General features: G+C 33.0%; 1 protein-coding gene across 3 annotated transcripts; it reads left to right on the top strand.

Moving 5' to 3' along the window:
- Positions 1–19,146: 19,146 nt before the first annotated feature.
- Positions 19,147–23,846, top strand: LOC137827713 (ethylene receptor 2). Of its 3 annotated transcripts, none has more exons than XM_068633989.2 (4): positions 19,515–20,230; positions 20,534–20,614; positions 20,715–22,556; positions 23,112–23,846. In XM_068633989.2, the coding sequence occupies exons 3-4, from the start codon at positions 20,820–20,822 to the stop codon at positions 23,652–23,654; spliced, it is 2,280 nt and encodes a 759-aa protein (XP_068490090.1). In that variant the 5' UTR covers positions 19,515–20,230; positions 20,534–20,614; positions 20,715–20,819; the 3' UTR covers positions 23,655–23,846. The 3 variants fall into 3 exon arrangements, with proteins under 3 accessions (XP_068490089.1, XP_068490090.1, XP_068490092.1); XM_068633991.2 differs by having other exon boundaries at positions 19,621–20,230; positions 20,694–22,556; XM_068633988.2 differs by lacking the exon at positions 20,534–20,614 and having other exon boundaries at positions 19,147–20,230.
- Positions 23,847–27,478: the final 3,632 nt, after the last annotated feature.

The following is a 27,478-nucleotide window of genomic DNA, read 5'->3' as shown; positions in this document are numbered from 1 at the left end:
TAGGTCAAAGAAACCCTAAACCTAGAAGCACTTGTCATGAAATGTGGGTTTGGCACAAACCCAAATTACTAAGCACACCCTACTCAAATTACTAAGCACGCTCTACTCAAATTACTAAGCACACTCTTATTTATGCTATGTAAACTTACTCTAACTTATTCTTCTATTTGGACCCCCAAAGTGAGCCCAATTTATTTACAAACACTTTTGTCTTGTAAGAAGACCAAAAGAAAGAACATTTGATGTTCTATTCTATGCCCAGTTCTTCTTTTGCTGAGGTCCTTGTGATATTTTTGGTGGGTCCTTGTCTTGTATTCTGAGATGATTGATCAAAGTGTGAAGTGTATTTTGTATCCTTGATCATTTTCTTGTCTACTTGGTTTGTATCTCAACCCACTTTAAAACCTAGGTCGATCATTAGACCTAATTAGCTCACATGATGCACACTTGATCATGCTTACCTTGTGACTTAAGTTTAGGCACCTAATTCAAACATCTTTGCATTTGAATTTTCCCACCAAATTGTGTGTAGCTTGGCTGAACCTCTAACCTGTCAATTGAGGGGCTTGGCTCATGAAAACATATATCAAATATAGAAGTGTTATGCTTCCAAATTGAAACCCTAAGCACTTTCTTTTCTAAACCTCTCTTGGATATACATGTTTGGTCTCCTCTTCCACCTCTCCAAGTGATATGGTCGAACCAATCACTTTCCACACTCTTCATGGCAACTCCAAGGAATCTATAGCTCCAATGGAGCCATCCTTGACACGTCTCTTCCATTAAGCTTTCGCCAACTCTCACAAATTTGAAGAAAAACCTATACGAATGAAGAGGATGCTATCAGTTGCTCTTGGGTTTATTTCGCTCAAGAGAGAGAATTCTTGCTCAAGTGAAAATAGTACTATAACTGGACTTTTTTCGACCTCATTTTTCTTAAGTGATGAAAATTTCTCTCAAGCTATATTATTTTCGCTTAAGCAAAAAAAGGTTAAACTTTGAAATTTCTTTTGGAATACTATTTGATAATAGTTTATTGTTTTAATTAAATTTTATGTAAATTTTTATTTATATATGTAATTGAAAACAATTAGTTTCCGTGTTTATGTGATTTTCTTTGAAATTTTTGGATTGTTTAAAAATCTAAAATTTGGTGTGATTGACTGATGTACTTGTGCGTGATATAAAATATGAATTATGTGAAAGTGTGATCAAGACATAGTATTCTCAAGAAAGGAAATACAATGTTAAGATTGTTAGAAGGGTGTATATATTGTGAGACTCCATGAAAGGAACGATCATGACTCTACTGGTATAATGGAATCATATAGATGAAGAGTATCGGGTGGTGAAAGTCGAAGGAGATTCATATGACTGAGTCTAAGGTTTGAAAGAACTTATCAAAGTAGATCATATGGATTTACCTTTATCATATGAGGATGAATTTTTTGAAAAGGAGACTATGTTGTGATGAGAACATAATAATATGACAGGTGTAGGTCTTTGAGTTCTAATTTCAGTACACTTGTCTTGTGGAAGTAAAGACGAGTGTCTATTTGTTAGTTTTCAATGGATTTTTTACATGAGTGATGTAGAACCTAAGATAATTGGAGCTAGTTGGTTGTTTAGTACCTTGAAAATGTATAATAATTTATATATTTGTGAATGAATTATTTTAAATTTAAAGTTTTATTGAAATTTTTAAAAAGGCTAGCTTACCCTACTTTCTATTTTGTGTTGTTATTTCTAAATTTGTTATGATCATGTGTTACACGGGAGCAAATGATGTTACAGGTGGTCAAACTCCAAATTAATCTTGAAGGAGTTTATTCTTTTCTTTCTTTTGGATATTAGGTTTTGATATATGTATATATTTAAATTTCCTATGAAGAAGGATATATTTTGAGATTCATGAAAGAATTGTATATATATTTATATGTTCAATTAGATATTTAGTTGTATAATTTAGTACTTAGGTAATGTACCTAGGTATGTTACAAATATAATGTACAAACATATTCACTTGGTATATAAAACATATTATAATATATTGGAATATAAAATCTTTAAAAATAATAGACTCTACAAGAAAACGATATATTAGCTGCATAACACTTATAATTATTTGATGTGTTGGCCTAGTTGATGCATAAGTATAACCTTATAAATTTATTTTTATTATATGTATAGATTTATTTATTTTAAATTTATTGAATCTATAATATTGTAATAAATATTTTAGTTTTGAATAATTTATTTTTTAGTGAAATTTAAATTTTGATATAAGTAAATTAAATTAAATTTATTTAGTTGATTAAAGTGTTTTTTAATATTAAAATTATTTAAAGAAATTATTTGAAAAGGTTAAGAAAGAGTTGAAAAAAATATAAAAATATTAATTGAGTAAAGAAAAAAAATACTTATTTAACTTTTGCAAATGTTGTATAAAATATGTATAAATTTAGGGATATAAATTTGACATCAAGTAATTAACGTAAAATTTAATGGATGTATTTAAAAAACCAATTATTGTGATAAAATTTGAAAGTAAACTTAAAAAAGTAAAATTCAAGGTAAAACCTTTTATTAGTAATTTTAAAAAAATATGAATCTCATAGTATCTATAATGTATAAAAGAATAATTTATTTTGAACTCGAGATTTCTCTTTGATGTTCATTGTGGTTCAAGAGAGGTGACTTCTCATAAATGAGACATAAGGTCATTTTAAAGATTTATCCACAAAGTATATAATACAAACATTAATAGTGAGTGTGAATGAGTAATTTATTCTTAATTGTTAGATTAGTACAATACCCAAAGTGTCTCAAACTTTACCACATGTTCTATAAATGCAAATTGAATATATAATAAAATTATTCTTTAATTATTGGACTTCCTTTCCATTTTCTTATGGAGGAACATGTGACTAATTCTGAGTGCGCTTTACAAGTAATCATTTAGGACATAACATGCAATAGTTGAAATTTTTAATGTAAATATAGTAATAAAAGAAATAAGTTCGTTAATAAAGTTACCCAATACACTAAAGAACATATTCATAAATTTAACTTCTTTTATTGTATGTCATTGACCTCCTATTAAGCAACATAAATGTTGTACCATGTAAAATAATCTTGATTGCATGAATAATAGGTCATTGACATCTAGTAATTTTACTAGGTTTCGTCCTTAAATATGCCATTTTAAGGAGTTTCGACTACTTAAAATATTTTTTCTCAAAATTCCAAGAAAAAATAGAACTACACATTTTTTTCGTCTTAGGTAATTAATATTTACCTTGATTGTGAATTCAATCAATCAACACATATAAAAGATTTCATATTTTTCCAAATCATTTATATATCACACTATCAATCAAATTGTCTTTCCAAAGAATAATAAATGAACAAGAATCAACCTCTCTCTCAACAATAACAAATCTAACATTAAATGTTGTTATAACATTAAAAAAATTTCATATCCTATGTTTAGTTTAATTTTTTATTTATTTATTTTGTATGAATTAAATTATTTTCTTTAAAATTCTGTTTTAGTTTATGAAGGTTTAATTAAATTTTCAAAATATTTTGAAAATGGTGAATTAAATATACATTTCATTTATTTGATTTATTTATTTTGAAAGAATTTATAAAAGTATAAATTTATATAATATTTATTAATTATATTTGTAATGAATTTTTAAGTTAAAACTTAAACAAAAATTATAGATTTGCGTTGGCCTAGCCGACGCTAAAAAAAGTGAAGTTATTTTATCGGCTGATCGACGCAAATTGAGGTAAAGTTGCATTGACTATCGTCAACTTAAGCCGACGCAAAGTCTGCCCCCACATCGGTGATGACCGATGCGAAATGTGTGTCTGCATCGTTTTGCTTCGGTCACGACCGACATGTTTACATGTTTGTGTCGTTTTGCGTCGGCTTTAGTCGATGCCAAGCTTTTAAAAACCTAACTCTAATTTTTTTCTCTTATCTATCTCAACTATCGATTCTCCTCTGCCCCCAATCTTGGCTCCCACTACCTCTGCCTCCGCCATCGAATTTCTCCCCCACTGCCTCCATCGTCGCAGTTCGTCGGTTGCTTCGTCAAAGTTGCCTCCACCACCACTAGTCTTCTCTACCTTCTTCCTTTTCTCTGTACCTTGTTTCTTTTTTTTCATGGTTATTCTTAACATTTATTTTCTTCATTTCAGTTCCAACTTTGTACCTCCACCGTCGTTGGTCCACCACATTGTGCTCCAGCTGCAACTCCGTCTTCCATCTGCTTTTCCATCTTAATTGGTGAAGGTAAATTTTAAAAATTTCAAACTTTGTTTTTGAGATTTTGATTCATTTTTGTTTTTTTGTTAATGTTGTTTTTATGTTTATAATTTTATCTGAATGGTTTTTTTTGTTAGTTTACTGTTCATAATTCTTTTATTTTATGGTTAGTTTTATCTTTTGTGGGGGAAAGAAAATGCATGTTACATGCATAAAATTTGTGTAAAAACATTAATGGGTAGCTAAATTAGGTTAGTATAATAAGTTTAGAAAATTAATGAATTAATTTATTTCAAATTGTTTTTAATGAATAATGTTTTATGTTTTAAATAATTCTTTAATAGCATTTGAAATTTGCAAATCTAATCACCGAATAAAGTGATATACTATCTTAATAAAAATGATTATATCTTTTATAGTTAGAAATAAAATTATTTTATAATTAAGTAAACAAATTTTTTATTTCACTTTTATATATATATATATATATATATATATATATATATATATATTCTTATAGTCTTGATGTATTAATTTACTTTATTAGAATGAAAGTGATAAGATATCTAATTATTTTCAATACATCGATTATAATCTCGTTACCATCTAAAGTATCTTTCATCATATATGTTCTTGTCGATTGACCTGCTCGCCGGTTGACCCCAATCCCAAGCTCTAGCTCCGTCGATCTCTGCTGGAATCTAAATGTTCTTCCCTTTGGAACATTGGAACGCGACTTCGTTGAGATAGAGGGGGTCTTACCTGTTGATTGCACTCTGATGATCAAGTTTGTACAAGGCTTATAAGAAACAAGAAGTAACTAGTTTCAGTCTTAGAAACAGCGTACATTTACCTGGGATCTTGAGTCCCTTTTATAGCCTACCTCTTGTAACAACTTTCTATCACGAGAGTATCATCTCAACTGAAAGCCTATGCAATGGAAAGATATTTTGTTTTTAGGGCACACCCTCTTAGTGTTGCAACTGAAGTGAACTTTTCCTCTCTGGAGTGCATAAAATCTTAACAGAATAACCACCACGATACCAACTCATGTACCAGCTTCAGGGGTCCAATCTGTTTCACGTAGGCACCCTCAGCGAGGCGCTACGTATCATACATGCAACCTAACTCATCGTGCCCTAGCACACATGGGCTTAGGTTTGGAGAAAACATTTTACTTGTACTAGACCATACACACTAAGCGCACCCATATGTCCATTACTACCCCTTGCTGACTGCCTAGGCCCTGCACACGAGGGGTTACGCTAAGTATACAGAAAAGAGTTAACACACACGAGGGACTACATATCATACATACATTATATATATATATATCACACCAATTATTGATCTCATTACTCTTATCAACATACATATCGCATGAACATCAAATATTAATCACATATATAATAATATATAATTAAAAAAATATGAAACATTATATCATCATAACTAAGTGTTGTTCGAGCAACCTTGTTTTTCATAGCTAATAAATATTTTTTTTATCATACTATTTGAGCAAGACAACTATAAAAAGCCTAAGTAATACTATTAGTTAGCTACCACTTGAGCAATCACACATGAAGGCATCATTTCTCAATTCATTGATAATGAAACTATGAATGTAACATCCTAAACTTACTCCAATTCATCAAACATATCAACTATATTATTAATCATCTCTAAAATAATCGTGAATATCATATAGACTTCACATTACTCTAAAAACTATAGGCAAAGGCATGCACATTAACTTCAATAAGGACCTAGAAAATAATTTTAAAGTAGAAGTGGTATAACTAAAAGGATACCTTAATATTTTATTATTAAAGTGAAAAGTGTATATAAATAGATAAATTAGTTATTCAAGTTTCATTTTAATATAACCGCCATCTCTCTATAAACTTTTCTCTTTTTATCCTTTGCCTTCTCTTTAAATTTCTAGCTCCATCCCTTATCAGACCAAAAATCGGGGGCCACCTTGGAATCCTAGTAGTGAATAAAGTAAAATTGTCCTATCAAAAATTTCATTAGAGTAAGTTCATTTTTTCTCATTTTCCCATTGAGTCAATTTTGAGTTGTATTGTTTTCCTGGGTAGATGTGTTTGCATGTGGTACCTGAGATTTCAGGATAAGTCTCTGTTAGTTCAGAATCCTAGTGATATGTTTGGATCATTGATTAGGACTTTGTGATGCAGGTTAGGTTATCCTATTTTCTTTAGAAATTGGAGCTCTTTGTGAGTACACCTACTTCTGACTAGGTAAGAAAAGCTAGTTTTACTTTTCATAGAATCCTAGGTTAAAATATCTGGATGTGAAGGTGGTGTGGTCACAAGCTTTAAATTTTCTTTTATAGGTTTTGTTGTTGAGTAAAATAGATGTAGATTGATTTTTTTTATTTTAAAAGTATAGAAATAATAGATTTTAATGATTTGGTAAATTATAGGTTGATTTTGATGCTGAAAAAGTTATTGATTATGATTGAATTGTATTATGAATTGTTTGAAGAGCAACAAATAATGAATATTAGTTGTTTGAATTGGGATTTGCGTGAATCTTATTTAGAAATTTTGAATATATATATACATATATATATATAGAAGAAGGAGATTACAGGCTTGGGATCTTCTAGATTAGGGATCTAAGTACCAAGTAGGCAAGAATGCACGAATCTGTAGTACGCCATTCTAGCCTTGATAAGAGTTCATTGATAGTATAACTGAAATTTTGAGCAACGTAGTATTATATTGAATCTGATATGTGTTGTTAGAATACAATTTTGATAAATGATTTTGAGTGAAAACATAAATTTTTATTAAGTTAACATTAAGAAAATTACATTGCTTTTGGGTTATTTTTCGCTCAAGCAAAAAATGGAGTCCAAAAATTGGCTTGCTCTCGGTCTATTCTTGCTCGAGCAAAAATAGTACTAGAACTAGACCTATTTTCGACCTCATTTTTGCTCAAGCGAGATCATTTTCTCTCAAGTGAAGCCATTTTTGCTCAAGCTAGATTATTTTCACTCAAGCTAAAAAAAATTAAGAAAACAAAAAATCTTAAACTTTGAATTTGGAATACTATTTGATAAATGTTTATTGTTTTAATTAAATCTTATGTAATTTTTTATTTGTATATGTATTTGAAACAATTAGTTTATGTGTTTATATGATTTTCTTTTATGTCTTTAGATTTCTAAAAATCTATTTTTTTTATTGAATGGTGTACTTCGTGTAATATGAAAATTGAATAATGTAAAATTGTGATTGAGACATAGTATTTTTAAGAAAGAAAATAACATGTTGAGATTATTAGGATGTGCATTGACTAGGGATTCGTCTACAAGGAGGTATCCTAACTCTATTGATATATTGGAATTATACAAATATAAATTATCAAGTGGTGAGAGCTGAAGGATGCTCATGTGATTGGGTCTTCAGTTTGAAAGATAACTCTGTTATGACTTGTCATATGAATTAAACTTGTCATATGAGATAATTTGATATTGATATTGTTATGCACATGACTATGTGAATATTACAGAAGGGTAGTGTGACATGTGCAAATATTTGAGTCTAAGTCATAATGCATCAGTCTTTCAAATGTAGAGTCAAGTGTCTATGTATGTTGGTCAATGGAGTTTTGACATGAGGAATATTGATTATGAATTCTTTATAGACACTTGGTTGCTTTGTTAAAATGTAATGTATGGAAAGTGATGAATTACATGTTTGTGATTGAAAATTACACTTATGTTGGAAGTTTTGAAGCACTAGTTTATCCTAATTTATGTTTTGTGTTTGTTTTAAATTTGCGATGATTGTGTGTTACACAGGAGTAGATGATGTTGCAGGTGGTAGAAAAATAAAGTAGAAGAAATATTCATTGCCCTGTATTCAGCTTCACATGAACTCTTTGATATTGTTCCTTGCTTCTTTGATTTCCAGGATATGAGGGAATTCCCAAGATACATACTAAAATCAGTCTGATGTGATTCCAATAGCCACATAGAACAAGATTCTTGACATTTTTAGGAATCACCTTGAGCTGGAAAATGTAGAGGCACTTTTCTTAGAGTTGGATCATGGTTCTAAGTCAAGAACTCACCAATAACAAGTACCAAATCCCAAACTCATTTGGATGAACCAAATATTGTCAAATTGAATCAACAAAGGAATTTAAAAAGAAAAGACCGAACAAAAATAAACCAAAATCAATTGTACCGAACAGAATTAAGAAACAAAACAGAATATAGGTGCTGGAAAATTGGAAGAACCGAAACTAAAACAACTCAAAAACACAAAGCAACATGAACAATTGAAGAAGAAGAAAGGAAGGAGAAGAGAATGCTCATGAAGATGGAAGAATGGTTGGATGATCACGCCACTAGAAGTATGGATGCTCCTAGATGAGTGTGCAAGCCGCCACTTGAGGAAACCATGGTCCTTCAAGATAAGACTAGAGTAGAAGGCTCAAAAGCTCTCCAAATGCTCACTCCAATTTTGAGTATAGTTTCTTTAGATAAATTCAAATCTGAATTTTACAAAGAGAGCACCTCTATTTATAGCCTAAGGTGCTGAAATGTAAGCTACACAAATTCAAAAAAAACTCCCTCCCAAAAAGCTTCTAGAATTTGCGCCTAAAACAAGGCATGAGGAAGGTGTGATCCTTTCTCTCACTTTGGCACCTCCTTATTTACTCCTACACCTATCTACTAATACACCCCCCCTAAGACTCTTAACTAAAGACTAAAAGATGCTTTAACAATAGAGGTTTCTAATGTTTCCCTCTAAGCACCTTTCTAAACAATATTTATTTAAAACTTGGCCTTGCCCTTCATGGGATGGTCTTTGGGCTTTTGTGGGCTTTGGACTTCTTGGGCTTGGGCTTGGGCTTTATCTTTTGCAAAGATTAACAAGAAAAACTTTAAATGTGAAGGCGAATGATCTTGTTCTTCATTATAAAAAGCCACCTTTAGTTGATTCTCATCATACTCCCCGAGTTGGAGAGAATTCGCCCACGAATTCTGAATCCCTGCATATAACAAAGTCAGTGTACTTTTACAATCAAAAGAGTAAGAAAAAGGAATACATGACTTAGTAGAGGGAATCAAAGGGATTGCAGAAAAGGAGGTCCTATGAATCAACCAAGTTGGACAAATTTGTTTGGGAATGATGATATTTTTTGGAAAAAGACCTCTTAAATGGTGAAACCCATTAGGAGGTATGAAAAAATCATCCCTAACATATTTTAACCAAGGTGGTGTTGAAATAGGAACCTTGGGTAATGAAAAAGATAAAGAAGAAGAAGACCTTGGAGGGTCCGTTTGAGGTATAGCACGAGTCAACATGATGGATTTAGAGGAGAAAATGGTGTGACTCGGTGTAGTACTTACTTCTTTTTCTTTCTCATTTTCTCTTTTAGTTTTCATTTTTATTTGGTCCTCATGAACCTCTTTGGGAGAGAGGGGTTTTAATATAACCTTGCGCCCTAGGAAGGAAAAAGACATTGTATTGGATAGGCCATCATGTAAAACATGTCTATCATATTGCCAAGGCCTTCCTAAAAGAAGATGAGAAGCTTCCATGGGCACAACATCACATAAAACCTCATCTTTATACTTTCCTATAGCGAAGTTAATGAGGACTTGTTTATTCACCATTATTTCACCTACTTCACTAAGTCATTGTAATTTGTAGGGCTTGGTATGAGAGATAGTGGGTAAGGCTAACTTCTCCACAACTCTTGTACTAGCCACATTAGTGCAACTTCCCCCCATCAATAATCAAGGAACATAACTTGTTGTTGATAAGACATCGGGTGTGAAAAATATTTTCTCTTTGAGTATCATTCAAAGATTTTGGAATTGTGCCCAACATACGTCTTACCATCAATAAGTCACCTTCACAAGGACTTTCACTCTCATTTTCACTTGATGGTCTAGAAGGTGAAGAATGCCTAGGTGAAGTGGAATCATGCTCACTAACTACAATGCCTTCATGCATGTACATACTTCTTTTAGAAGGGCAATTAGTAGCAATGTGACCATATCCCAAACATTTAAAACACTTTTGACTAGACGATTTAATTGGGGATTTAGGCCTAAAAGTAGATGGCGTAGGATCCTTGGGTTTGAAAGAAGAATCTTTGGAAGGATGTTTAGAAAAAGAATTTTTGGTTCTCCAAGACTTGGAGTAGTATCCATCATTGGAAGCATTTTTGAAAGAGTTTTTCTTAGCAAGTTGGGCTTCCACCTTCATTGCAAGATGAACTAAAGAACCCAATGATGAATACTCTTGTAACTCAACAATGTCTTGAATATCCTTCCTAAGACCACTCACAAACCTAGCAATCATAGCTTCCTCACTTTCCTCTAATTCAATTTTAAGCACAAGCGTTTCTAGCTCTTTATAATATTCATCCACATTTAGCGTGCCTTGTTGAAACCGTTGGAGTCTCAACATGAGGTCTTTCCTAAAATGTGGGGGCACAAATCTAGCGCGCATTTGATCCTTTAAAGAGTTCCAAGAGTCCACGGGAGGACCCTTGTGATAGATAATGTCCTTTACAATTCCATGCCACCATTTCATGGCATAATCACTAAACTCTAGGGTGGCTAGCTTAAGCTTATGCTCATCTTGGATCTCATGGATCTCAAATATTTGTTCACACTTAGCCTCCCAATCTAAATATACATTAGGATCACTTGAGCCATTGAAACAAGGAAGCTTGACCGAAGGTAGCCTAGCCTTTGCATCTTGGTAGTAGCCATTGCCATAGTGAAGTCTCTCCCCTTGGTTGTGATGTCTATGTCCAAGGAATTGGGGTGGAGTTCTCCTTCTCCTATGGTCATCTTCACGGCCAACATCATTTGAAGAAGCTCTTGAAGATGGTCTATGAGAATGATGTCCATCATGGATAGAAGGAGATGGTCTAGCTTGTTGGACCTCCATCTTTTGCATTTTCTCCTCCAACCGTCTAATGGTTCTTTGAGCTTCATGTAATTCACCAAGGATTGAAGCTTTGGAAGGAGAATTCTGCTTGTAGGATGCATCACTTGAAAATCCAGCCATTTGTAATTAAAAAAAAAAAAACAGCAAACACACAAAAACAGCAAACAAGTTAAAAAAATTAGCAAAAACAGTGAGCTGTAATGAAACTGCCGAAATGAACTAAGGCTGAAAAAGATATCACTCTCAAAGAAATAATGTTCTTGCTCCAATCTGATCTTGAGGCCTTGGAATCCTCAAATGAAATATGCCAAAGCAAGCACACCAATCTTAAGAGCAAACCACCACAAAACCAAAGAAACAATAAAGACAAACAAGAAAAGGTATAAGCAAGGAAAAGGTAATTGCAAAAGGAATACTATATGTAAGACAAACTCAAAGAGTAAGAATGAAAGACAATCAAGAAAATAAAGAACTCAATGAGAAAAGTAGGCACACAAAAGAATACTTAAGGAAAAGTTCTAGAGTAGATGAAGAAAACAAAAAAATTAGCTACTGGAAATTTTTTTTTTTTTTAAAAGGCAAACTGTGCTTGATATTCACTGATTTAACTGGAATGATGTAGAGCGAACTGGATTATGAAATTTAAACCACCGAAACTTCAAGATGTTAACTCAATAATGGCACTGGAATCAATTAAAAACAGTTAGCCAATTGAGAGAAATAAATTTTTCAAAATCGCTGCCAGATTACCGTATTTTTTTCGGCAGAATTGTACACTTTTTTTATTTTATTTATCATTTTTTGTGTACTTCGTATTTTTGAATGATTCTTTTTTCTATTCTTTTCTAACACTTTGAATATCTCAAATCCAGAATTTCAGAATTTTCCAGGAAGTAAATCAATTGCAATAAGGAAAAATAGTAAGCACTTTTTTTCAGAAACAGAGGAATCCTAATAGGAATAAAAAAACAGGATGATGAACTAGCAAAGACATAATAGAAAATGATGTATTGGAACTTGTATAGGTCTAGAATACAAGTATGAACTCAATTCTAAAAAGAAAATGCACAAAGGATCAACATCAATTCAGAAAATTATATGACACCAAAGCAAGAAACAATCAAAACAATAAAAGTACTACTAGAAGTAATGACATATATGGAATAACATGACTAAGACAAAACTTGACATGATTCAAAAATTAAAAGACACATCACAAATTGTAACAAGTGAAAGGAAGCTTAAGGTAAACTCTAGGAAGGATAATGCCATTCCAAAAGAGCAACCATACTCATAAGAATTATGAGTGCCATAAACCTTTCCACAAACACTTGGAGCAAAAGAAAAACAGCAAGAATACTCAATTAAAATTCTAAAACAGAAACTTAAATTGCAAGAAATTAAAGAGCTCTTGAAATTAAAGTGCACACAACTCAACAATTAAACAAGAAGAACCTAAGACTCATGATACCACATGATGTGATTCCAATAGCCACATAGAACAAGATTCTTGACATTTTTAGGAATCACCTTGAGCTGGAAAATGTAGAGGCACTTTTCTTAGAGTTGGATCATGGTTCTAAGTCAAGAACTCACCAATAACAAGTACCAAATCCCAAACTCATTTGGATGAACCAAATATTGTCAAATTGAATCAACAAAGGAATTTAAAAAGAAAAGACCGAACAGAAATAAACCAAAATCAATTGTACCGAACAGAATTAAGAAACAAAACAGAATATAGGTGCTGGAAAATTGGAAGAACCGAAACTAAAACAACTCAAAAACACAAAGCAACATGAACAATTGAAGAAGAAGAAAGGAAGGAGAAGAGAATGCTCATGAAGATGGAAGAATGGTTGGATGATCACGCCACTAGAAGTATGGATGCTCCTAGATGAGTGTGCAAGCCGCCACTTGAGGAAACCATGGTCCTTCAAGATAAGACTAGAGTAGAAGGCTCAAAAGCTCTCCAAATGCTCACTCCAATTTTGAGTATAGTTTCTTTAGATAAATTCAAATCTGAATTTTACAAAGAGAGCACCTCTATTTATAGCCTAAGGTGCTGAAATGTAAGCTACACAAATTCAAAAAAAACTCCCTCCCAAAAAGCTTCTAGAATTTGCGCCTAAAACAAGGCATGAGGAAGGTGTGATCCTTTCTCTCACTTTGGCACCTCCTTATTTACTCCTACACCTATCTACTAATACACCCCCCCTAAGACTCTTAACTAAAGACTAAAAGATGCTTTAACAATAGAGGTTTCTAATGTTTCCCTCTAAGCACCTTTCTAAACAATATTTATTTAAAACTTGGCCTTGCCCTTCATGGGATGGTCTTTGGGCTTTTGTGGGCTTTGGCCTTCTTGGGCTTGGGCTTGGGCTTTATCTTTTGCAAAGATTAACAAGAAAAACTTTAAATGTGAAGGCGAATGATCTTGTTCTTCATTATAAAAAGCCACCTTTAGTTGATTCTCATCACAGTCACTGATTGTCTTGAATTACTATTGGTGTCTCAATCACTATCACAAAAGGCTTTTAAATGAGCAAAAGTGTTGGAAGAGAAAAATAAACCAAGACTCAGAACTCTTTTAATATATATGAGAATTCTAATTATTGCATTATATAGTGAGCAGTTGCAGGATTAGAAAAAAATTGAAAAATTTGTTGCACAAAAAAGGTTATGTCAGGTCGGGTATTAGTGAGATACACAAGCCTTCCAATCAATTTTCTATAGGCTTGAACATCTGTGAAAGTAACACTTCTAGTAAGAGATAATTTTGTATGAATATCAATTGGAGTAGATGCAGGTTTGCAGACTAAAAGACTTGCATATGTTAACAATTCTAGTGCATATTTCCTTTGATTCATCATTATCCCCTTCTTAGTTCTTGTTATTTCAAGACCAAGAAAATATCTTAAATTCCTAAGATCCTTAATCTTGAATGTTCATTTTAAGGCTTTTTTAATTCACTCAATCTCATTTTTATCATTTCCTGCCAATATTATATCATCCACATACACCAATAATGTTGTAAAAGATCATTCAGAAGAATTAATGAATAAGGAATGATCATTTATAAATTGAGTATAGTATATCCCACAGAAAGCAAAAAGGATGACAGTTTGGAAAACCACTCTTTGTTGGCTAGCTTAAGGCCATATAAAGCCTTTTTTAATTTACAAACTTGGTCCTAGTTGAATAGGAGCAACCATGTATACATCTTCTTTCAACTATCCATGTAAAAAGGCATTGTTTATGTCTAATTGTCTCAATTCTCAATTATAGATAGAAGCTAGAGAAAGAAGCAATCTTATGGTGGTCATCTTTTGATGGATATCCAATAGGAGAGGATTTTATTAATGAAGGAAGAGGATTTTCACCTACACATTTGAAGTTCTTCCTTCTAGTCTTCTCACAGATTAAAAGAAGTCAAAGAGAAGATCAAGCCTAAAGATAAAGAAGTCTACAAACTCTCAAATAATAGGCTTCATTTTGAATATCTCTCTTTAAGTAGAAAATATATAGAATAGTCTTTAGGAAGGTGCTTAGAGGGAAACATAAGAAACCTCTTTTGTAAAAGCATCCTTAGTTGTAGTTTAGAAATAGTAGAAGCTTAGGGGGGTGTGAACTTAGTAAGGGATGCTAGGGGGAGTGTAGATATGAGTTAGGAGGTGCCAAACTAGGAAGGAAAGTCACACTTCCTTCATGCACTAGTTGGCGCCGAAATTACATGTCATTTAGGGGCACATTTGCATTTGATTAGCTTTGCATTTCAGCACCTTATAGGCTATAAATAAAGGTGCTTGGCTTGTACAAATCAGATTTGGAAATTGAAGTAAGAAAACTCTACTCAATTTGAGAGAGAAATTGGAAGAGCTTTGGTGCCTTCATCAAGTCTTATCTTGGGTGTCTATGGTGAACCTCAAGTGGCGGCAACACACTAATCTTGGAGTACCCACACTCTAAGTGGCGTGATCACTCACCTATTCTTCCATCTCCATAAGTTTTCTATTCTCAAGCTTTGTTTCTTCTTCATGTTCATGTTCTAGTTTACTTGTTCTTCAATTCTATTTCGGTGCCTTGCTGTATTTTCAATTTCTGTTCGGTAGTTTCCTTTCTTTGGCTGAGTTCAATTGTTATTTCTTCAATTCTTGTGATTGTGATTCAATTTGACAATACATGGACTTCCATGTGAGCTTTGGTTCGGTGCAAAGTCTTGGTGAGTTCTTGAAGTAGAACCTTGATCCAATTCTAACTAAAGTGTCAATTCATGACCAACTCAAGTTGTTCCTAAGAATGTCAAAGAATCATGTATTCTTGCTATTGCATTCACATCATCTTTGCTACTGGAGAGAAAGTATTAAGATAGTCAATTCCTTATGTTTGTGTGTATTCCTTTGCTACTAGCCTTGCTTTATACCTTTCAATTGCCCCATTAGCCTTATATTTTATTTTAAATATCCATTTGCAACCTATGGTTGTTTTTTCTTTAGGCAGAATAACAGTCTCCCATGTTTGATTTGACTCCAAAGCATATATCTCACATTGTATAACTTTTCTCCAACAGTCATGTTTCACAACTTTAAAATAAGTGTTTGGCTCAACATGTGAAGAAAGAGATATCACAAAAGATGTGTAAGAAGGTGATAAATTGTTATAAGAAAAAACAGAATTCAAAGGATATTTAACTCTTGAAGATGTATTGGAAAGATTAAGATTACAATGATAATCCTTTATATACTCAAGTGATCTTTTTATTCTAGTAATCATTCGGATAGACTGATATGATTCAAAATGTTGTTCTACATCATATTTTCATTGAGGTTTTTGTCTATATGGGAACAAACTTCTTTTGGAATATCAATGTCTGATTCACAATTATTATTACTGTTATTTTCAGCATTATCACAAGGTGCGAGAATGACTTGTGATGGCTGACTCAAAACAAGTTGATCTTCACTAAAAAAATTTGATCATGAATGTTAAGACCATTCATTTCATTTGTTATTATCTTGAACCCTTTGATATGGAAAAACATGTTCATAGAATATAACATCCCTAGACACAAAATTTCTCTGGATTGAATATTCAACAAAACATATCCTTTTGTCCCCCTTTTAAAACCAATAAAAACACATTTTGATGCCATTGGATCAAATTTTCTTTTGTTTGTTGATAAAGTGCTAGCATAACATAAAGATCAAAACACTTTTAATCTATTAAAATTTGTTGTAGTTTTGTAAAGCATTTCATGAGGAGAAAAATAATTTAAAACAGGTGTTGGAAGCATGTTTTTAATATCTGCAACATATATCACAAAATATGACCAATAAATTTTGGGTAAATGAGATTGTATCATGAGAGCTCTTACTACATTTAATATATGACCACATTTCCTTTCAATTATGCTATTTTGTTGTAGAGTATTCGCACATTATGTTTGATGCACTATTCATTTGTTAACACATAAATTAGTCATGAAAAATTCAGTCACATTATCACTTTTTATTATTTTTATTTCTATCTCGAATTGTGTTTGAACAAAAACATTTTTTTTCAATGTCTTGACAACTTCAGATTTTTGTTTTAAAAGAAAAATCCACGTGTACCTCGAATAGTCATCAATTATGGTAAATAAATATCATGACCATGAATTGATGGTATTGAGTATGGTCCCCATACATCTACATGAATCAATTAAAAATATTTTTTAGATTTAGACGTACTAATAGGAAATGAAAGTTTTTTTTGTTTTGCAAAATGACAAACATCACAAACAATTAATTTGATATATTTAATAAAATAAAATTTAGTCATGATAACATCAATACATTTGTTAGAAACATGTCCTAATAAAAAATGCCAAAGGGTTTCTAGATCACTAGCACTGACATTAACAACATTGATGGTATGTGCATATTTGATGGGTTTGATTTGAAGTTTTTGATAGGATGGAATCCTAATTATATAAAGTCTATCTTGAATCTTAACTAAACAAATTATTTTCAAGGAGTTCTTGTCCTGGATGTGACAACCATTAGAGTCAGAAGTAAGAACAAAAGATAAATTATCAATCAATTTTTCTACTGAAAGAAGATTAAAATTGAAACAAGGAATATACAACACATTGTCTATGACATAATTTTGAATGAGAAAAATAGTTCCAGAATAATTGACAATGACTTGATTTCTCTTTGGTAGTTTGACATAAAATAGGATTAATTTGATGATATGAAGTGAAATGACTTGATTTCTCTTTGGTAGTTTGACATAAAATAGGATTAATTTGATGATATGAAGTGAAATGAGTTAAGGATCAACAAACGTGGTCAGTAACACCACTATCAAGAATACAAGAAATGGAGGAAGAAAGAAATTTATTACCAGATTGTGTTGTCATGTTGGAAGGAATAATAGAGACTTGATTAGAAATATTGTCACTGGACTTGTTGTAAAAGAGCTAACAATGTTTGATACTGCTCAGGAGTACAACCAATTTGTTGAGACTACACTTTTGTCTTTGAACTAACATGGTAAGGAGAACAAATTTTTTGTGAGGGATCAACAACTTCACCCATGGATAAATGTAGCAACCAAAGCTCTTCAAAAACTCTAATACCATATTATAAAAAAAACTGAGATAAACAAAAGAGTAAAAGGAAGACAAAGGATATGAGAATGAATATTTATTTTATTTTATTTTATTTTCCTTACTTAAATCAAAGCAAAGAGTATGAATATATATAAACAGTACACTCATTCTAAGTCTAGTTAAAGAGACATAATGTAAAATAAAGAATAGAATAAGAAAAGACAAAATAAAAACTAGACATATGTAAAAAAAAAACTAAGAATTAAAAAAGACAAAATTAATATTAACTTTTTTTTATAAATCTTGTATCCATATTCTTTGTTAATATATATATATATATATATATATTTTTTTTTTTCTTGAGGATTGTAATAAGATATTAATTTTTAAGATATATAAATTTTGTATAAAATTGATGATTTTAATAAGAACTCTCAACACAATAAGGTTTCATCGTTTAGCAATTTGTTGTAATCACTAACTGTTATTAATTAAATTATTATTGGAAATTCCAATCAAATTTATTAAAAAATAATAAAAATTTCAATTAATAATATTTCATCATACATGTTATTTAGAATATAAAGGTTTTCCTTCATGAAACTACATTTATAAATATTAAATTATCTGAAAGTTGATAAATATGGTTTCTAAGATAATGTCACATGATTATAAAATTAAAAATATTATTTAAAACATAATATTATAAAAATTTGACGTTTATTGTGAATAAACTTGTCTGTGTCGTCCTTTATCATATTTCCAATGATTTTATTCCATGGGTGTCTTTGAAAATTTCAAATCAACCAGCCTCTTCAAGTTATTTCATTATTAAGCAAGATATGCATACATGTTTTTTTTTTCTTTTTATTTGTACTAAGAATATCCGTATAAAGTTGGAAATTAATTTGTTCACTGAAACGTAAAGTACTACCAATTCATCTACCACAACCAACTATTTATCAACTGGACAATGTTGGCGTGAGATTTACACATTGTACTTATCTAACGCAAGTTTTTTGTTTTTCGATTTACACAGCTTAAATGTATTATTTTCACAAGGTTTTTTAATTAAATTTAAAATTGGATCCAAGAATCCATTAAATATGATATTATGAAAATAAAATTAAAAAAGAAGACCTACAATATTACATAAGTTTTTGTCCGAATTTAATGGTGATGGTTATTTGGAATAAGTAAGAAGTTTGGAATACAAAAAGACTACAACTTGAATCTTACATTAGTGGGATGTCTTATTCGTACACATGTTTTGGTGCGTGTGTTAGTTCGCTATATGTATATAAATTTTCTCATAGTGTTTTATAATTTGGGATAACACAAAAACTTCCAGGCATGCGGATAATTCTGTGTGCGCGTCTGAATTCACAAGATGACCCAGCTTTGCATATGCTACAGCCACGTGGCGCCTAATTCCAAACACCATTGCAAGAAATTCTTCTTCTTCTACTCTCCCAGAAGAGAGAGAGAGAAGGAAACGGAAAGAGGAGGGAAACAAGTCGTGCTTCTGACACAAGAAGATCGAACATTGAATGGGGAATTCATAGGAAATAAAAAGCAATTTTTTATTGAAAATAAAAAAGTATAGTATAAAAAATGGAGACATGAAGAAAGACAGAGAAACTGAAAAGGAAAGAGGGTGAAAAATAAAACAAATATTTTTTGGTGTGAAGGGGACGTTTTGGTTCGTAAGAGCGTCCAAGTTCTCTTCATGTAAGAAAGTGGGGTCCTCCTTCTCTCTCCTCTTCTAAATCCCATCCAACTCACCTCTTTCTCCTCTCCCACGAAACAACGGCGCTTTCTCTCTCTCTCTCTCTCTCTCTCTCTTCTCTTTCTCTCTACATGGTTTGTGGTTTGGCATTGCCAAATACACAAAGGGTATTGCTCAAAAGGTTAATAAGATTCCCTGCATACATCCGCAACACTTCGTTTTTCTTCTTCGCTTGGCTTCGCCTGTGGCAAAGAGCCTGCGTTTTCCTATCTGTTGTTTTCGTTTTCCTACCGGCACTGGTCTTGAGGAGTGGTTTTCCGCAAAAGGGTCGCACCCGGTTTCCTGCTACAGCGTCTTGTGCCACAGTGAAGATGCCTTTTTTTAATTGATATGTTGGGATTTGGTGGCTCCCTCAAGTGGGTTTCTTTCTTTGGTCTTCCCAATGGTGGAGGTGGGTGCACTTGTTGGTGTTGTTGTTATTGTTGATTAAACGTGTATAAAGTAATGGACTTTGCTGCTGGAGCCTTATGATTTGATGCTCAACAAGCTACAGGAGATTTGGTTAATGTGTTGTTAGTGAGGAAGGTACCTTTAAACCGGTTTTGCTCTTTCCCGGTAAGGTTAAGATCTGATGAAGGTGGGATATCTGATTGCATTAAGGGGCTGTAATTCCTCAGGTACTGTTGCCTTTTATTTTGGACTACATTACTGGGTTTTTGGTGTCCTTTCTTATTTCTTTTTTTGTGGGTTGGGAGGGGGTTGAAGAAGTATTAACCTGTTGGCCTTTGTTTTTTTAATAATATTTTTTTTGGCTTTGTCTTCCCCCAGGTTTATAGCATAGCTTGGGTTTTCTTGATTCTTTTATTCCTCTTTTTTATCCTTTTAGTTTGCATGGGTTTTTCTTCGTTTGGGTTGATGGGAATGTCCTCTTCACCTGTTGGCACTGTATTATTCACTGATTCATACCACTCCATTCATAGGGGCATGAAAGAAGGTTAAAACTGAAATTACAAGAGTGAAATGTTTCAGATCGTTTAATTCGGGAAAAGAATTAAAGATTTGTATGTATTTTATAATTTTTCATTGATTTGGATCTCGTGTATTTCTTTTTCTTTGTTTTGGATCTTACTGAGATTTCAGTTTTTGTATACCTATTGATAGGGAAATACAATTGAAAGGGAGGAGGTTGGGTGCTTACTGGGGTGTGCCATGGCCCATTAAATTATATCCTTTGATGGATTGAGGAGGCAGCAACATATTGGATCAATGTTAAAAACAGTAGCATCTGGGCTGTTGATTACCTCTGTCCTCATATGCGTATCTGCAAATGATAATGGTTTTCCTAGATGTAACTGCGATGATGAGGCCAGCTTGTGGACTATTGAAAGCATTCTGGAGTGTCAGAGAGTTGGTGATTTCTTGATTGCTGTGGCCTACTTTTCCATCCCTATTGAGCTGCTTTATTTTATCAGTTGCTCTAACGTCCCATTCAAATGGGTCCTGATTCAGTTCATTGCCTTCATTGTACTATGTGGATTGACACATTTGCTCAATGGATGGACTTATGGCCCTCACACTTTCCAACTTATGGTGGCACTTACTGTCTCTAAAATTCTCACTGCATTGGTGTCGTGTGCCACCGCCATAACCCTCATCACTCTGATTCCTTTGCTTCTCAAAGTTAAGGTCAGAGAGTTCATGCTGAAGAAGAAGACATGGGATCTTGGGCGTGAGGTTGATAATATTATGAGACAGAGGGAGGCTGCAGTGCATGTAAGAATGCTTACTCAGGAGATACGAAAGTCACTGGATAGACACACTATTCTGTATACCACTTTGGTGGAGCTGTCTAAAACACTGAGATTGCAAAATTGTGCTGTGTGGATGCCTAATGTTGATAAAACTGAGATGAACCTTACTCATGAATTAAATGGGAGGAATTTTAATTTGTCTATACCCATCAATGATCCAGATGTTGTGAGAATTAAGGGAAGCGACCGGGTGAATATACTTGGCCCCGACTCAGCACTTGCTCTTAGAAGCAGTGGAGCTTCTGGAGAGGCAGGGCCGGTTGCGGCAATCCGAATGCCTATGCTACGTGTTTGTAATTTCAAAGGAGGAACTCCTGAACTAAGACAGACTTGTTATGCAATATTGGTCTTAATTCTTCCTATTGGAGAGCCTAGATCTTGGAGCAATCAGGAGCTGGAGATAATTAAGGTGGTTGCTGATCAGGTTGCAGTGGCTTTATCTCATGCTGCAATTCTTGAAGAGTCCCAACTAATGAGAGAGAAGTTGGAAGAGCAAAATCGAGCTTTGCAACAGGCAAAAAGGAATGCTCTGATGGCAAGCCAGGCAAGAAATGCATTTCAGAAAGTCATGAGTGATGGAATGAGGAGGCCAATGCACTCAATTTTGGGATTGCTTTCAATGATACAAGATGATAATTTGAAGAATGAACAGAAACTTATCGTGGATGCAATGCTTAGGACCAGCAACGTTCTATCAAACTTGATTAACGATGCCATGGACAACTCAACTAAGGATGATGGAAGATTTCCTTTGGAGATAAGGTCTTTTGGGTTACATTCCATGCTGAAGGAAGCGGCTTGCCTTTCAAAATGCATGTGTGTTTATAGGGGCTTTGGTTTTATGGTTGAGGTTGAGAAGTCTCTGCCTGACAATGTTATGGGTGATGAGAGGAGGGTTTTTCAGGTGATTCTACATATGGTTGGGAACCTACTAGAACACAACCACGGGGGAGGGATCCTTGTATTTCGGGTTTTTGCGGAAACTGGAAGTCAAGGAAGAAGTGACAAAGGGTGGACAAACTGGAGACCAAGCTCTTCTAGTGGTGATGTAAATATTAGATTTGAGATAGGGATCAACAGTAGTGATTCTGAAGTGGGGAGCTCGGTTTCGTCAGGACCTGGGGGTAGGAAATATAACAGTGATAGGGTTGGCGGCAGATTGAGCTTCAACATTTGCAAGAGGGTAGTGCAGGTGAGTTTCGTAAAAGCCTATCTATGCATGGATATAGTAAATGCATTAAGACAATTATTTACATTGAATGTATGCTATATAAGTAGTATTTTTGCAGTTTTTGTTGATCCATTTTATGCAGTTCAGTATACAAATCTAATTTTTCCTTTTGTCAGCCTTTAAATGATAATTTCACCAGGAGGATGGTTGTTTGCCCGTTTTTCATAGCTTGGTGTGACAAAAAAAACTGAATTTGGTTATTTTGTTTGAATTTTTCATTGTTTATTTTCTCTCTTGAATGTTTTAGGTAAAGCCATGGGAGATTGGAGGTAATGCATGTTGATATTATTATATCTAGTGTAGTGCATAGATACATACAGTGATACAATTGTTCAACTGTATTTTTCTTCTTGATGCCCTTGATCAGTTAAAATTCATTATATGAATTAGAGTGTAGTTTTCTACTTCCTTTAGGATTTGAATTATAGTGTTGTTTTATTCAGCGTTGACTGTATTCTGTGATTGTTTTCTTGCGTCGATTTGGTACTAAATTTCTTTTTATGATGTTAATTTCAGTTGATGCAGGGGAACATATGGTTAGTACCTTGTGCTCATGGTTATCCTCAAAGTATGACACTTCTTCTTCGGTTTCAATTACGACCATCTATTACCATAGCCATCTCTGAGCCTGGAGAAGGTTCAGAGCGTACCGATTCGAATTCAATGCTGAGAAGTCTGCAAGTTCTTTTAGTGGACAATGATGATGTAAATAGAGCAGTGACCCAAAAATTGCTTCAGAAACTAGGTTGTGTTGTAACTCCTGCTACTTCAGGATTTGAATGCCTTACTGTCATTGGACCTGCTGGATCTTCCATTCAAGTCATTCTTTTAGATCTTCACATGCCTGATTTAGATGGCTTTGAAGTTGCCACGAGGATTCGGAAGTTTAGAAGTGGAAATCGGCCAATGATTGTAGCATTGACTGCAAGTGCAGAAGAAGATTTGTGGGACAGATGCATGCAAGTTGGTATTAATGGAGTTATCCGTAAACCAGTTTTGTTGCAAGGAATTGCTAGTGAACTCAGAAGAATCCTGATGCAGGGAAATAATGTCCTGTGAGAATGGTGGGTGCAAGTTGTAACACTTAAGCATAAAGTATTTAAGTTATTTTAAGTCACATTCTTGGTAGAATTAGAACACAGCACTCTTTGGCTCTCCCTCTTGCTAGCAATTTTCAGCTTAGAGATGTTATTATTATACACACGATTTTCATAAGAAAAAAATGGTATACAGATTAGTTTCTTTTCAATATCTTTACGTTGTTATTGGCATGTATGTAGTTTCAAATCTAGTATTTGCGTCTTCCCACATATCCATTCATTCAGAAGAATGAAAAAAATAAGTTGTCAGATATAATTGTAGGGTGTTGGAACTCAGGTTTTTAGAGCAGTAATTCTTTTATCAAATTCGTAAGAGCTCTTGAAAAAACTGTTTGAACAAGTTAAACCAAGTGTGCTTATTCGATTCTTGGACTGTTAAATTCTGTATTTGTTTGTGAACATGAGTCAGTTACCATCTATAGTTTGAGTTTTGAAGCAAACAAATAGACTTTAAAATGAGCAATTAATGCACACTCCAGTTTTACTACTTAGCGTTATCATCAGTGATAAAAACGGAATACTATTAAATAACGTTAAGACAATAATGAATGTCTTGCAGTAGTAGGATCTGAAGGTTGTGGTGTCAACATTTGGCACGCACGGAGAGAGACAGTCTTTAATAACTAACAGACTTGGGTATTTGGTTTGAGATTATCGAAATCAATGAACCAAAAGTGGAGGAAAATGAAAAAGAAACGTAGGAGTGTTGAAGTTGTAGTATTGGTGCAGGTTCATTTGCAAAAGAGGGAAAGTTTTATTGGGTTCAGAATCTGTAATCGTTTTCTCTATCAGAGAATCATATAAACTTCTCCAGGTATGGGCCAGATATTTTTGAAGTTGAAACCATGCATGAATCTGAGCACGTACCTAGAACACTTGTCATTTTCACGTGGACCCATCACTTATTTTAATTTCCTCGTGTCCCTAACACACTTAGCCCAACTTGCCTTTTATTATCATTATTTATATCTTCTGCTGGTCTATTTGTCACATTCCTTTGTTTATTATTTTTCTCACTCTCAACTTTACCCTATTCAAGACCCCAACAAAGTGAAAATATTATAATACAAAAAAACCATATTCGCATTTTGAGTAATCTTAATTGGTGTGATGTAAACCTACTTTATTTTGAATTAAAAACTAACAATTTTGTTTTATTAGAGTGCTTAGCTTCATGGTGGAAGTGATGAAAATTCATTTTGACTACTGACAAATTTATATGTTTAATGGTTGCTAGGTAAAATTTATGGTGCCTCAAATAGCTTGTATTGAGTTGAAAATTTTATATTAAGTTTTGTAGCATACTTGTTTTCAAGGTAAAATATCCAATTTTTAATCGCTTCATTTGAAAATTAATTTTGAACAAAATCAATATCTGTGGAAATAAATTTTGTTAACATCCATTCAAACACGTTAAGAAAAGGAATCCTTAAGAAAGGATTTGGAAGGGTCACATAGACTTGGAGCTTTCAAAGCAAGCCAATAGGGTTGGTTCACTTTTTTTTTTGAGTTAGACAAAACGCAATTCATCTTGTTCCACTTTGAATTAGTTGGTTGGGTGGATTGACTTCATTTTCAAAAAATAAGTGTGGAAAAAATAATATAACTAGAGAAAATAACAAGTCTAATATTTGTGAGTTAAAATGAATATACACGAATAGGATCAGTCTGACTCTTAATCACAGATTAAATGAGTTGAGACAAAAAAAATAAAATTATAAAACTTGTTTTGTCAACTCAATGCATTGATAAAACTCATTAACTGATGGAGTGGATACCATTTTAACATCTTTGTATGGCTATAAATTATAGCGCGTGCATGACTCTATTAAAAAATTCAACTTCCTTTGTGCTTAATGATAATTATGCTCCTGTGCCTAGTAGAGTTTATTCAAGGTTTTTAATGTTTAAACATGTCATGCCATCGCAGGTTGAGATAGATGAAAAAAAATGGATTCAAGTAAATTAGAAAATAATCACTTTGGGAAAGTTTCCGATTTAATTCTTTGACAATTTAGTTCTAGTGATATTATGTTTTTTTAACAAATGTTAAAAATAATATAAATATAGGTTAAGATTTAAGTTTTTTATGTGTATTTATTTGTATAATTGTTAATTATTATTTTTTCTTACTAGCTCGAGGTCGGTCGAATCTGGATGAGTTCCTATTGGTCCCCATTCAAGCTCTAGAGTTTTTATTGATCCCCCTTCAAACTCTAGTGATTCAACTTTCGGAAAACGAGGAGGACTCCTCCTGCGATGACACTCCAACACTCAAGTCAGTAAGAGCACAAAATATAATGAGTATAGGATAAAATATGAGTTACTCCTTGTGTTGTGTATTAGATGATCTTGTTTGCAGAGCATAATTTGGTATATATAGACTAAATTGTAACTTCTCCACCTTTAGTCATGATTCTGTCTTAATTGAGTGATTAAGGCTAATTGATTGAGATTCCTTAATTTGTGCTCCTTCATAACGTTAGATACACAGGTCAGAAAACGACCCATAAATGACCAACCATCGAGCCCGACCCATGACCTTACGTGTCCCTCAGCCTCAGGCATAGGCCAATGAGGCTATGGTGAGTTGAAGGTCGAAAGAAGAGCCATTTGTTATATTCTATCGGGTCAGGCCATGGCCTTACATGCCCCCTAGCCTCAGGCGTAGGCGAATGAGGCTAAAAGTTGTTTTTATTCTAATCATTTTTTGAATATATTTATCACCAATATACAAATTATGAACATACTTATGATGAAAATATTGCCTTTCAGGGGTTCTCGCCTTTCGAACATACATATAAATTTCCACAAAATTTCAAATGACTATGAAGAATTTGTACCTTCACATTTAGAAACCATACTTCTGTATGAACGAAACATACTTGTAGATGTCGCACCCTAAGATAGACTGAATTAGACCGAGTCTTTAAATCTCGACACCATGATCAACATGGTTTTATTGGACCGAGCTTCAAGCTCGGCACCATGATCAACATGGATTTTCTCAGACCGAGCATCTAGCTTGGCACCATGATCAACATGGATTTTCCTGAACCGAGCATCTAGCTCGGTACCATGCTCAACATGGATTTTCTCGGATCGAGCATCTAGCTCGGCACCATGATCAACATGGATTTTCTTGGACCGAGCATCTAGCTCGGCACTATGATCAACATGGTTTTGTTCTTTATCAAGCTCTTCACTTGATTAAGGACTTTTCAATAATTTGGTCGAGGTCGTGCTCCTACAAATTTCAAACTTGTACACCATGTAGTATGCTGAAATAAACAATCTTATTTTCGATCAACATCAATTTCAAATAAATCAAATTGTACCAAATACAAATTAGAAAAATCAACAAAAAATTTACAAATATTTAATCAGCTATAAAAACGCAGATTAGTCATGCTCCCTGTTCTTGGTATAAGCCTCATATCCAATAATTTAGAAACAACTAAATGAGCAAAATGATCATGGTAAGAGAAAATGTTCAAAAACATAAATATAAATTAAACTTTCTATCAAATGGATTTTCAAAATTTATGATATTCATTATTATCTTTTGTTGGTCAAAATATATTTAATAATGAAACAACATAATCAATCACTAGTGCAACGTGCCAGTCCATTCTTTTAATTTTGGTATGCAAAATAAGGTAAATCAAGATAAAGAATAAATTAAAAGAAGTAAACTTGACAAAATTTGTGTAACATCCCTAAATTTTTACCCATATATATATATATATATATATATATAACTATCTCATAATTGTATCTAAA

The sequence above is a fragment of the Phaseolus vulgaris genome, chromosome 7 (genome assembly GCF_051622355.1).
Source record: "Phaseolus vulgaris cultivar YP4 chromosome 7, ASM5162235v1, whole genome shotgun sequence".
NCBI lineage: Eukaryota > Viridiplantae > Streptophyta > Magnoliopsida > Fabales > Fabaceae > Phaseolus > Phaseolus vulgaris.
Note: the sequence above shows the minus strand (reverse complement) of the source record. Positions and strands in the feature narration are given on the sequence as shown.